The sequence below is a fragment of the Sparus aurata genome, chromosome 1, assembly GCF_900880675.1.
Source record: "Sparus aurata chromosome 1, fSpaAur1.1, whole genome shotgun sequence".
Classification (NCBI taxonomy): Eukaryota; Metazoa; Chordata; class Actinopteri; order Spariformes; family Sparidae; genus Sparus; species Sparus aurata.
This window is the reverse complement of record NC_044187.1, coordinates 6,250,627-6,264,034: the sequence shown is the minus strand read 5'-3', so window position 1 is coordinate 6,264,034 and position 13,408 is coordinate 6,250,627. Positions and strand designations below refer to the sequence as shown.

The 13,408-nt window shown below is 45.7% G+C and overlaps 1 protein-coding gene and 1 long non-coding RNA gene across 2 annotated transcripts in view; both read left to right on the top strand.

Moving 5' to 3' along the window:
- Positions 1 to 134: 134 nt before the first annotated feature.
- Positions 135 to 1,472, top strand: LOC115587616 (uncharacterized). The gene is made up of 5 exons (XR_003985091.1): positions 135 to 258; positions 519 to 606; positions 723 to 780; positions 913 to 1,010; positions 1,102 to 1,472. It is a non-coding gene; the product is annotated as an uncharacterized LOC115587616 (long non-coding RNA).
- Positions 1,473 to 8,121: 6,649 nt separating this feature from the next.
- LOC115587194 (B-cell receptor CD22-like) overlaps positions 8,122 to 13,408 on the top strand; it is a 64,201-nt gene continuing 58,914 nt past the window's right edge. The window contains exons 1-6 of the mRNA XM_030426886.1: positions 8,122 to 8,282; positions 8,711 to 8,789; positions 9,834 to 10,182; positions 10,317 to 10,544; positions 12,092 to 12,361; positions 12,999 to 13,259. Coding sequence (XP_030282746.1) covers positions 8,206 to 8,282; positions 8,711 to 8,789; positions 9,834 to 10,182; positions 10,317 to 10,544; positions 12,092 to 12,361; positions 12,999 to 13,259 — 1,264 coding nt within the window. The 5' untranslated portion in view covers positions 8,122 to 8,205. The remainder of the gene's footprint in view (positions 8,283 to 8,710; positions 8,790 to 9,833; positions 10,183 to 10,316; positions 10,545 to 12,091; positions 12,362 to 12,998; positions 13,260 to 13,408) is intronic.

Sequence of the window (13,408 nt, the reverse complement as noted above, 5' to 3'; positions counted from 1 at the left end):
ATGCTCCAAAGCTTCCCTCTGTGTCAGTGAGTCCCTCTGCTGAGATAGTGGAGGGCAGTTCAGTGACTCTGACCTGTAGCAGTGATGCTAACCCAGCAGCTAAATACACCTGGTACAAGGAGAATGAAGACTTACCAAAAGCATCAGGACAGATCTTCACCATCACTGACTTCAGAGCTGAACACAGTGGGAATTATTCCTGTGAAGTCCAGAACAGAAGAGGAAGAAACAAAACCACCGTACATCTGACTGTGGCAGGTGAGTTATCTTCATTCACCTGCACACACACCTGTTTACTGCACCAGACCAGATTAACATGTTAATATGCAACAACTCATAACTGGTGCAGAGAAAATAACATTTCCTGTCTGCGTTCAGAGACAGTTTTTCTGTAGCTGTGTTCAGGGAGGAACCTCCATCATGTCAGAGGTGGAGGACTCTGACTGACTGATTAACAGACAGCATCACCTGGAAAAGTGATTTATTGATTCTCATCACATATCTGTGTGTATTTCTAGTGAATTCAACAATGATAATGAACATCATCAGGGTGACTGTGGTGGTCTTGATGCTGATTCCTCTTCTTCTCCTGAGTCTGTGGACGAGGTGAAACAATCAGAATCCATCTGCTCTTTTATTTTCTTCATTCATTTCATTTAGTTTTAGTGATATGAGTTTCTCAATGTGGACATTTGTATTTGTTGTTGTTTGACTCAATCCAGGAAGAAGAAAACTCTGAGCTCCACCACTGAACCACAAGAACCTGTCGAGATGATAGAGGTGAGACAGAGAGAGAGGCCGTCTTGATAAAACCTCCTCTATATCACAGTTATAATAACTTGGCTGATCTGATTTGATGCTGGTTCATGAACGAGGTCCTTTGAGCTTCATTTTGTCGTCTCTCCTCATCAGTTGGACTCTTGTCCTGTTTATGAGGACGTCTCAGACTTCACTGCAGCACAGACAGAAGACACAGAGCAGCAGGAAGACATGCTGTGAAGTCCAGTCAGGTTAGAGACTCCTGCATCCAATAAAACATCCCGACTTTAGATTTACAGTCACAACTAAAAGTTTACACATGTGTTCTGTGATTGTCTTCAGATGCAGCTGAACCAGAGGCAGGACTCACCTGATGGACACAAAGAAGTACCACATTGAAATATCACAGAGGAGAGCGAGGCTGTGGAGGATGTGGGGGAAGTGGACACATTTACCTTCAGCTCCAAAAGTTTTCATGTTGAGTTTTCAGTAGCAGCAGCAGGTAGGAGTCAGCAGCACAGTCAGTCAGCAGCAGCATGTAGCAGAAAGTTTAGAAGAACGTGGAGTCGGCAGCTTCAACTGAATCATGTCCAGCTGTCAGACATGATTTATTGTTCAGATCAGCTTACTGCTTAAACTGTGAGAGCTTATTTTAACCTGTACAGTCAGTTATATCATAGAAATTGATGAGATGTTAAACAAAATGTACTTTTTAATTCTACTGAATAATAAATAATATTTAAAAAGTCTCTGATCAGCTTCTGGGTTTTCACCTGTCCTGGCTGACAAAGCCAATAAAGTGTGTTCAAAGTGAGACAGTGAGCTGAGAGCATCACATTTTACTTCATGTACAGTTTATATTTTCACACATTAACACCAAACATAAGTCCAGTAGTAACACACTTTAACAGATGTTACATTTTCCAGTTATTTCTGCTGCTGAGTCAAATCAACAGCCAGCTTCCACAACAAGTGAAGGAGCTGTTGGACAGCTCTGTAGGTGAAACATTAGTGTGCAGAACGTTTAAACTTCAGCTTTAAACTAATTATTCTTCTGTTAATGTTTAAGATTATTATTTGTTCACCAGATATCAAGACATTTAAATTCAACTCTGTCCTTTAGCTTTGGCTTATTTCTCACATTGTCACGGCTGGGGACTGCCCCGCGGCTTCCAGCTCCACGGGTGCTCCGGCTGCGGGCTCGGGCGGCGCCACGTCTGGGGCGGCTAGTTCCACTCCTGCAGCGGGTGACTGCCCCGCGGCTACCAGCTCGGATGCCCCCGCGGTCCCGTGTGCCTCTGCGGCTGCCGGTGCGTCCTCTTCCCGCTCTGGCTGCCCTGTGTCTGGGACCGTCGTGGCGGTCCCTCCTGCTCGCCACCCTAGCTGCCCGGCGCCCGGGGATGGTGTCGAGCCCTCCTCCCCGCCGTTGCTCGCCGCTGCCCGGAGCCGCTCTGTTTCGGGCTCGGATCACCGGCTGTTCTCCCGGACTACTACCTCTGCCTCTCGCCGCAAGCTCCTAAAGGAGGCCGTTCTCCTGCGCGCTGGAGGCATCCACCATCCTATGCCGCTGAAGGACTCCCCTCCTCCTGGGCCCGAAAAGGCCGGTCCACCTCAACACCTGTCCAGTCAGCCCCGCCCCCAGTCACTGTTCCGGCGGTCAGTACGCGGCCCTGACCCTGGTCCGCCACCTCAACTTCGCCCACTTTTCTCACCAACCACCCTAATTATTGGGGACTCCATCACCAGAAATATCCGTTTTTTCAACGCCACCACCTGTTGTTTCCCCGGAGCCACAGTCCCCGTAATCCTGGGAAAACTCCCCGGGCTGCTGCAGTCACTCCCCTCGTCCATAACCCGCATAGTGGTGCATGTAGGGACCAACGACCTGGCTCAGGGTGCCACCGAACTGACCAAAAGTGCTTTTAACTCCCTCTTTGACTTCCTACGCACTTGTGGAAAGTCCGTTTTTATTTCTGGCCCCATTCCCACACTTGGTCGCGGAGATGCGCGCTTCTCCAGGCTCCTCCTGTTGAACACCTGGCTCAAACCTGCTTGCAGCGCTCTGGGTTTTAACTTTGTTGACAATTTTAATCTCTTTTGGAACCGTCCCTCTTTCTTCAAGTCTGATGGCATTCACCCAACCACTACTGGAAGTCGCATGCTTGCAGCCAATATTCAGCACACTGTACATTCTGCTCCACGTGACTGACTATTTACACCACAAACCCCCTCCGCAGCCACTCTTCTTCACCCCGTGCCCACAGCAGCACAGAACACACCTCCACTCACCAGCGCCCCCCTCCGACCAAATCAGTCATTAACCCTCCCACCTCAGTCTTTCCCCATACAGTCCATCACTTCACACAGACCACCTCGCCCACGCTGTACATCCAACGCTGTTAATATCAAAAACCTGTGCCCCATTTTCTGCACTCCTGCCACTCCCCACCCTACTCCAACCCCAAAACACCTGAAACTTGCCCTATTCAACACCCGCTCACTAACTAACAAAAGTGCCATCCTACATGAACTCATCACTGACAATAAACTGGACTTTCTCTGCCTCACTGAAACCTGGCACAGACCTCTGGACTATTTCTCCCTGAACCAAACCACTCCCTCTGGCTACACCTACATCGACAAACCCCGCCCCGACGGGCGGGGTGGGGGAGTTGCTGCCATTTTCAGGAAAAACTTAAACATCTCCACAATCTCCATCCCTCCTTCCCAGTCCTTCGAACATGTTGCCCTCAAACTGCCTGGTCCCACTCCCCTGGTCATCTCCATCATCTACCGTCCTCCCAAACCAAACCACTCCTTTCTCTCTGACCTCGCCGCCTTCGTCACCAAGCTATCCGCCATATCCCCCTCAATTCTTCTGCTCGGCGACTTCAACTTCCACATTGATGACCCAAACTGCAAAAGTGCAATAGACCTCCTGGAACTGCTTCACTGCCTTCACCTCACCCAGCATGTCAACTTCCCCACCCACTGTCGCGGCCACATACTGGACCTAGTCTGCTCCGCCGGTCTCACTCTCCACCAACTCTCTAGTCTTGACCTCCACATCTCGGACCATCTGGCCATCACCATGGACTTTATCACCCCCGTACCTCCCCCAAAGCTCAAACGCAACATAACATTCCGTAACATCAAGTCCATCAACCCCTCAGCTCTCTCTGACGTTCTGGCCAATACTCTGTCCGCATCCACACCCCCTCCAACTGCATGCCCCTCTGACCTGGTCTCATACTACAACAACACATTGTCCCTCTGTCTTGATAAACTGGCTCCTCTCAAAACTAGAACTGTCTCATTCACTCACACAGCTCCCTGGTACACTCCCGAACTCCGTCAACTGAAAACCCGTAAACGTCAGCTTGAGCGACTATACAAGAAAACCGGTCTCACAGTTCATCTCCATGCCTACACAGACCACCTTTCAGATTACAAAAATGCCCTCAATTCTGCCCGTTCCTCCTACTACTCACAGCTCATCCATTCTGGCTCCAACAACCCCAAGACTCTATTTTCTACCGTCAACAAACTCCTCAAACCCTGCGACAGCACCCTCTCCTCCATCACAGTTGACAAATGCAACTCCTTCCTGTCATTCTTCCAGTCCAAAATTGACTCCATCTACAATCAACTTAGCAATCCCCCCACCACCTCTGACTCTCAACCTCCCGCCGCCCCGACCACTCCACCCCTTTCACAGTTCACTCTCGTCTCCCCCCTGGAACTCCTCCCCATCGTCAGTAACATGAAAAGTTCAACATCCGTCCTGGACCCCATACCATCCTCCATCATCAAACTCTGTCTCCCAGCAATCTCCCCACTCATCGTTACCATCATTAACTCCTCCCTCACCTCTGGCTTTGTCCCCCAAACCCTGAAACTGGCTGCTGTCACCCCAATCCTCAAAAAACCCGCCCTGGATCCTGACACCATCTCAAATTTTCGTCCCATTTCAAATCTCCCCTTTCTGTCAAAAATTCTGGAACGCGTGGTCGCTGCACAAATCAAAACCCACCTCCACTCCCATGAACTATACGAACCATTCCAATCTGGTTTCCGCCCACAACACAGCACCGAAACCGCTCTCCTGAAAATCACTAACGATCTCCTCCTCTCTGCAGACTCTGGGCATCTCAATATACTGATCCTCCTTGACCTCACTGCAGCCTTCGACACCATCAACCACTCCATTCTCCTGTCCCGCCTACAAACATCACTCAACATCACTGGTTCTGCTCTCTCCTGGCTTAAATCTTACCTCACCGACAGACATCAGTTCATCCACATCAACAACTGCTCCTCCTCCACAGTCCCCCTCCCTCAAGGCGTCCCCCAGGGCTCGGTGCTTGGTCCTCTCCTCTTCATCCTCTACCTACTCCCCATTGGTTCCATCATCCGCCGTCATGGTCTCCATTTCCTCTGCTACGCTGATGATATCCAAATCTACATTTCTACAAAATCCATCACCCCTGCCACCCTCTACACCCTCACCAACTGTCTGACAGAACTAAAATCATGGCTGCAAACTAACTTCCTTCAACTGAATTGTGACAAATCTGAAATCATACTCATCGGCCCAAAATCCCTTGCCACATCAACCCAGAACTTCTCCCTCAGCATTGATAACACCACCCTGTCACCCTCCCCGTTCATCCGCAACCTTGGTATCATCTTCAATAACAACCTCTCATTTGAACATCATATCAGCCGCCTCACCCAAACTGCCTTCTTTCACCTCAAGAACATCGCTCGCCTTCGTCCATTACTCTCCTTCTCTGCCGCCGAAACTCTCATCCATGCATTCATTACCTCACGACTCGATTACTGCAATAGCATCCTCTATGGCTCATCATCCAAGGTTCTCAACAAACTTCAGTACATTCAAAACTCAGCTGCCCGCCTCCTTACCCACACCCGCTCCCACGAACACATCACCCCTGTTCTACAACACTTACACTGGCTCCCTATCCCATATCGAATCAACTTCAAGCTCCTCCTCCTCACCCACAAAGCCCTACATAACCAGGCCCCTTCCTACCTCACAGACTTGCTCCACCACCACACTCCAACCCGCAACCTCCGATCATCCGACGCTAACCTCCTCTCACACCCGCTCAGGACCAAGCACCGCACCTGGGGCGACAGAGCCTTTTCCATAGCCGCCCCCTCCCTCTGGAACGCCCTCCCCAAACACATCCGTGACTGTTCTAACCCATCCACCTTCAAATCATTACTCAAGACCCACCTTTTTAAATCTGCTTTTAACCTGCAATAATAGCTATCTTCTTGTGCCCCCCATCAATCATTTTTTTTTGTAATCACAAACACACACAGTTACTTGCATATTGTTTGTTTGTCCTTACATGTACTTTTTATTTATTTCTCTATGTATTTTTCCTCTGTTTTTGGTTTTATGTAAAGCGTCTTTGAGAGCTGTAAAAGCGCTGTACAAATAAAATGTATTATTATTATTATTATTATTTTGTGCCCATAAGAATTAAATGTGCCACAGTTTAATGATTCTTTATGGTTCACCATTATGGTGTAGAGGAAGGGGCTGAGGACGCATCCCTGTGGAGTGCCAATGTTTGTGATGATGCTGGCTGAAGTCCTAGTTCCAATCCTGACAGACTGGGTCCTGCCAGTCAGAAAGTTTAGCAGCCAGTCACAGATGATGCGGTGCAGACCAAGTGTAGACAGTTTGTCGGTGAGTTTGTGGGGGATGACTGTGTTGAAGGCAGATCTGTAGTCCACAAAGAGCGTCCTGATGTAGGAGTTTATTTTCCAGGTGGGAGAGGGAGTAGAGCAGAACAGCAGCGATAACATCTGAGGTGGACCTGCTGGGCCAGTAGGGGTATTGCAGGAGTCCAGTGGGTCTGGTATGCTGCTCTGAATGTGGGTCAGCACCACTCTCTCAAAACACTTCTTAATGATTGGAGTGAGTGCTACTGGCCTGTAATCATTCAGGCAGGTGGGTGGGCTCTTCTTGGGGAGGGGGACGATGGTTGTGGTCTTGAAGCAGGAGGGAATGATGCTCTGGCTGAGTGAAAGGTTGAAAATGGAGGTGAGAACATCAGCCAGCTCGTTGCCTGGTCCAGCTGCCTTGTTGGGGTTGATGTTCCTCAGGACTCTGTGTACCTGGACTGATGAGATGGTTGGTTGGGGGGTCCTGGTGTGTGAGTGCCTCCTCTCTGTGGTGTGGCTGGAGGTCTTGAAGCAGGTGTAAAAGGTGTTGAGGTGCTGGTGGTGGTCCTGTAGTCGGTGATGTGCTGTAGGCCGGAGTCAGCAGTGGAATAGAAGCCGTCCAGCTTCTCTCTGTGCTGCCTTTTGGCTGCTGTGATGGCTTTTTCCGGTCCATACTTTGCAGCTTTGTACTCCGTCTCATTGCCTGATTTAAATACAAGAGAGCAGTCAAGCAGCATGTGATGTACCTGACTGTTACTCCAGGGCTTCTGGTCTGAAACTTCTTGACTTGTATGGTGGGCATGATGTTGTCGACACAAGTGCTAATATACCCAGTCACATAGTCAGCATAGTCCTGTATGCTGACAGAAGAGTCCTCCAGAGTGGCTGCAGCTTTAAACACATCCCAGTCTGTCCAAGTATAACAGTCCTGCAGGATGCTCTCAGTGTCCGGGGTCCAGAGTTTGACTTGTTTAGTCACAGGGTTTGTCTGTTTCAGCCTTTGTCTGTGTGCTGGATACAGGAACAAAGAGATGTGGTCCGAGTGTCCAAAGTGTGGGTGGGGTGCGGCCCTGTAGGCACTGCGTATACTGCTGTAAACATGATCCAGTGTGTTCTTATCATGGGAGGGAATGTCCACATGTTAATGGTTAGAGAATACAGTCTTTAAGTTGTTGTGATTAAAGTCGTCAGCGGCGATGAAGACAGCGTCAGGATGCTCCTGATTCAGTATCTCTGATGGTTCACTGCCCTCTAGTGGGGAAGTTTAAGTGTGGCACATTCAGGCTTCATCACTGTGAGTGCTTCCTCCTCTGTCTGCTTTAAAGGGTCAGTTCACCCAAATTACAAAAAGACACTTTCTCTCTTACCTTCAGTGGTGTGTAGCCATGCAGGTAGTTTTGTTCTGTTTTTCTGCACATTGTGATGTTTGGCTGTTTTTTTCAAATGTTAGGTGACACTTTGTTATTTGTTTTTGTTGTTTTTTATCCAAATCTACATGTTGGACATCTCTGCACAGTTTATCAATCTGAACCACCTAAATGAGCCAAAGTCATTAGAAACCGTTGTGTGTCCTCATCAGATCCTACCAGTCTTCTTGAACTATGTGTGTCACATGTTCATGTGCTGTTAACACTAACAGATGAGGGAGTTTCTCTCGGCTCAGTGTTCTGCTTTTCTCTGCACACTGCAGCAACCTGACTGCAGAGTGAACAGAGAAGAAACAGACCAGGAAACAGCAACAACATGTCATTCTCCATCCTCTCTTATAATGAACCCTCTGCTCTTCATCCTCTTCAGTCAAACTGCCTCGTGGTTCACAGGTACAATGCATTCCTGTTCCTTCACTACACCTGCAGACTGTGTGACATCCTGCCTCAGAGCACAGAGAGATGAACTGTAGAGGGCAGCTGTAAATATTTACAATCAAAAATGTGACTTAATGCATCCCATACTGCATTTAGTATTGATTGTATACTTTGCAAGACAAGACAACTTCAGTACAATGTGGGTGTTGGCTCGCACTTGGCACGCCATGTATGCTAATAACCTGAAGAGGAAGGAAACGTAGTCGTTTAAGAGCCTGATATCTGACTTCTGCTCACTGACGACTGAGGAACGGCTTCTTTCAAGACGACGTCCGTCTTCATTGTAAGTAGAATTGTTTGTAGATGTGACTGATACTGTAAACCTCCTGTGTGCATCATTATTTTATCTGCTGACATGTTTTATTGTCTCTGAAACCTCACAGAGAGATCAGAGGAGCAGATATGAGTTTAACTGCAGCAGTGAGTGGATTTGTCGTCTTCCTTCTCTCTGTGTCAGGTACAGTTACATTTACTGCATTTAAAGAGGGAATCTGGACTTTTGCATGAAGTAGCTGTGTGCTCAGCACTTTTACACGCTGTAAACTGAGAATATTTTGGGTTTTCAGAACTTTTCCCTTCTCTTCCTGTTTAATGTGTTCTAAAGTCGACCCTGGCTGCAGAAGCAGCAGCTCATGTGGAGGACGATTAGTTTGTATCTGCAGCTACTTTTATCACAGTGAAGTTTTTTGGAGGGATATTGTTCTCACAGTAAAACCCCAAAAACTGACTGTACTTCTTGTAAATGATCGTACATCCGCACCACTCCCTGCTAGTTCTGTTAGTGCTGTCTGACGTCAGTGTGATGTTTCCATGCTATATGCAGACAGCGTATCTTTCTGTCATAGCTGCTTGAAGCAGTTTGACACCTCAGTGTTCTGCTTTTATTTTTGTAGTTTTCACACTCAGCAGCATCCTGATCACAGAGTGAACAGAGAGAACTGACCAAGAACAGCACAGACTCTGATCAATAATATTTCTCCTCTTATCCTGGTCAGTAAACTGCATTAAAGGTCACAGGTTCAATACATTCCTGTTCACTTCACTGCACCTTCAGAATGGGTGCACACTGAGTTTAACTGTAGAAAGCATGTTCACATCTTCCACTCTTCCTTTGTTTGTGTTCATCCTGGTGTCATTCAGAAATAACATACAAAGGTCATAAAGTGTTATTTATTTAAAGCATTAGTTAGAAAGTGCCTATTAAAGGGAAGTTAACATGTGGGTGGAGTAACATGAGTATTTTGTACAACTTTTCTTCAACATCTCAGAAAAGTGTGTAAAATATGTTTTTATAAATTTTCTGTGTGGACGACTTTTTGTTGACGCATGATTAAGAACTGTTGATGACAGTAATTAGTCTGATAATCGAGGATTTAGAAACACGTCCATGTTACCTTTCCTCCACATTTTGGTAGTTTGATCACTTTTGTCTTATTAACTGATTGTTAACTGAAGTTATTCAGTGTCATTGTGTTTTCTGATATTCTCTGTGTTACAGTGATACAGGGTCAGGATGGCTGGGGAGTGACTTACAGCTCTACTGAGATCTGTGCCTTAAAAGGATCAACAGTGGACATGAGCTGCACCTACACATACCCATCCAGATTCAATAACCATGACACTACAGTTAAGGAAACATTCTGGTTTGCTAAAATGAATGGAAATGAACATGTGGATCTGAAAACAGACCCAGAGTATTCAAGTCGTGTGCAGTATAACTGTGTTAACAACAACTGCAATCTGAGAATCACAGACCTGAGAGAGAGCGACTCAGCTGAGTACAAGTTCAGATTCATAACAAACCAAGAAGGTGGGAAATATTCTGGTTCACCTGGAGTCACTTTGACTGTCAAAGGTAACATTTTCATCTGAATATTTCTTAAGTTATCTGTGTGTGTGTGTGTGTGTGTGTGTTTGTGTGTGTGTGTGTTTGTGTGTGTGTGTGTTTGTTGACATTCAGTATAAATGAAGCTTCTGTTTCTTATTCAGATCTGCAGGTGAGGGTGAACAGCTTACAGGCCTCTCCCTCTGAACTCTGGGCAGAGCTGAAGTGTCACAGCAGTTGTATTCTACCTGGTCCTCTTCACTACGTCTGGTACAAGAATGGACGGATCATTCAGGGACAAACATCTTCTTATTATTCAGACTACTTCACTCCTACAGACAGCTTTTCCTGTGCTGTAGAAGGACATGAGAACTGCCGCTCTCCTCCACTGTGTGAGTTTACTTACAGTCGTCCACTGAAATAACACCTGGTGGAGCCTTTTGAGCCGACCTGTTGTACTGGACCTTAAGCAAGGGACAATGCCCGACGAGGTGTCCATAAACAGGAATTAATGGACGACGCAGAGGCCTAAGAATTAATGGATTGAATGTCCATTAATTCTTGTTTATGGACACCTCGAAGGGCATTATTCCGCTTATACCATGGTCACTTGCCAAAGAAAATAAATTAAGACCATTCATTTATATTTCCATGCGTTTTACAATCAAAATATAAAGTTTTTCACAAGCCATAACTAAGTTTACCCGCTAACGCCTGAGGGTTTGATTAATACCTGGAACAATCATTTCCCTCCAGTAAGATTCTTATGCAACAGAAACGTTGTTCACTCCTCCAGTAAATAGGACGGACCATAGATACGACTTGGCAACGGGAGATATTCTAGTCCGCTCAGCGATGAGCCAGAAAGCTAACGCTATGCTAGCAAGATTCTAAGTCAATAACATTGCGTACGGTTGACAAACAGTAAATATAATTAGACAGTATGTTTAACAACAAGACTAGCTAACTAACCAGTCATGTCATTGTCCCCAAATCAATATCAAGATTTTCACGAACAAATGACCGGCCGTGTGTAACGTTACTGTGGCCGCAGCCTGAAGCAGAGAGTTGAACAGCGAACGGGATGAGAGAGTAAGTCTAGAGAGGAAGTGAACTTTCTGAAGCTTGTGTGTTACAGTCGCCACCCTGTGGTGTTCAGAGGATAAGACAATGATGGACTGACGGACTCAGTGTTGGAAATAAAATATTCAGATTTGATATACGCCAGCTAGCGCATTGATTTACAGCGGCGAACAGTCAATTTGACTGGAACTACTTAGTAGGTGTCCATATATCAGGGGTTAATGGACACCCTGCAGCCAATCAGAATCGAGTATTCCCCCAGACCATGGTATAACTACATGTAATTCAGTGGTATTAGGTGATTCATTGTGCAGAACTGGGTGACAACCAAATCACAGCCCCATGAGATTGTAGACATGATGCATAAAAATCTTTCATTGTCTGTCTGCAAAATTAAACCGAAAAACCTCACAGTGATTACATGTTTATCTGTTCGTATCTTTTGTTGACTCTTTTATTTATAAATTTGTTATTAACCAGTCTCTAATTTCTGACACAAAACACTTGATGGTTTCAGGTTTTAACTGTTTTCATTCTAGTTAGTTCACACAACATGAATAAAGACAATGAAGTATCTCACTTCATTCTTTCCACTCATGTTCTTTTACCAACCTGTGAAAAGAGAGTTGATGAGTAAACATGAAACTGTCCAAAGACTCTGAACCAGGATCATTTCATTGATCTGCTGCCTTCAGCACTGATGAACTGTGAGACAATTTTGAGTCTTTGTGTGCTTTATGTTTTCAATTTGAATTAAAAGTAAGATGAACTAGCTTTAGTTTCTCTGATGTGGATCCCTAATGCCAACACACATATTTAAATTAAATGTAAAATGTGTTCATGTTTTCTCCTCCAGATGCTCCAAAGCTTCCCTCTGTGTCAGTGAATCCCTCTGCTGAGATAGTGGAGGGCAGTTCAGTGACTCTGACCTGTAGCAGTGATGCTAACCCAGCAGCTAATTACACCTGGTACAAGAAGAATGGAGATCCAGACTTTCATCCTCTCAGTAAAGAACCACAGCTTGTCTTCAGCTCCATCCAGTCCTCTGACTCTGGAGAGTATTACTGTACAGCTGAGAACGAGCTGTGGGGGAAGGTGTCTAAATACATCTATATTAATGTGATGTGTGAGTAAAACGCAGCTGATTTAAATCAACTAATGACTTTTTGAATTGTTATAACCCAGTCAGGTGTTTTGCTGATGGTGCACTTTCTCCAGCTCTGCCTGTTTCACCTTCACAGTCTGCTGCTGTTGTTCACTGAGCAGCTACAGTAGATGATGAAATGATGTTTGATTTACAAACTGTTTCCAGATCTGCACAGATGTTCATTGATCCAGAAAACCACCTCTAAAGTTTCAGATGCTGCCACACATAAATACACATCCAACATCTAATGTGTCCAGAGTCCTGTTATCAACTCTGTCTCTGAGGAATGATGTTCATATATTAGTAGTTTGTTTCACCAGATACATGAAAACAAACTTGCTGACTGGATTTGATTACATGGCAACTTTACAACTTATTTAGTATTGTAGAAAGTGATTAGATTACAGAACCTACATCATTAGTTTGTACCACAAATTCACTGCAGGACAACAATGTAGAGGAAGCTCTGAATGCAGCAAAGGAAATGTAAAATTTTGTGGCTTCTGCTAACCAAGAATATCATATCACATAAAATAAACAATTAAATATCCAGTTTCACTGTGAAATCTCATCTACAATACAAAATTAATGTTAAATATGTTCATATCTCCTCCAGATGCTCCAAAGCTTCCCTCTGTGTCAGTGAGTCCCTCTGCTGAGATAGTGGAGGGCAGTTCAGTGACTCTGACCTGTAGCAGTGATGCTAACCCAGCAGCTAATTACACCTGGTTCATGGAGAAACAAAAACTGCTTCGAGGACAGACCGGCATCTATCATTTCTCCTCCATCAGCTCTGAGGACAGAGGGAACTACTCCTGCAAGTCTGAGAATCAGTATGGAGAGATCATGTCCTCGTCTGTATCAGTCGATGTCCAGTGTGAGTACAAAATATAAGCAGCTCTGGTGTCCTGCTGACTCAGCGTTAAGAGACATATGACTTGTAGCCACAGTGAACCTGCTTCACATGTTTACACACATATGTCCAGATATAATGAGAATTTACTGGGAACTGTGGTCTATTTGTGT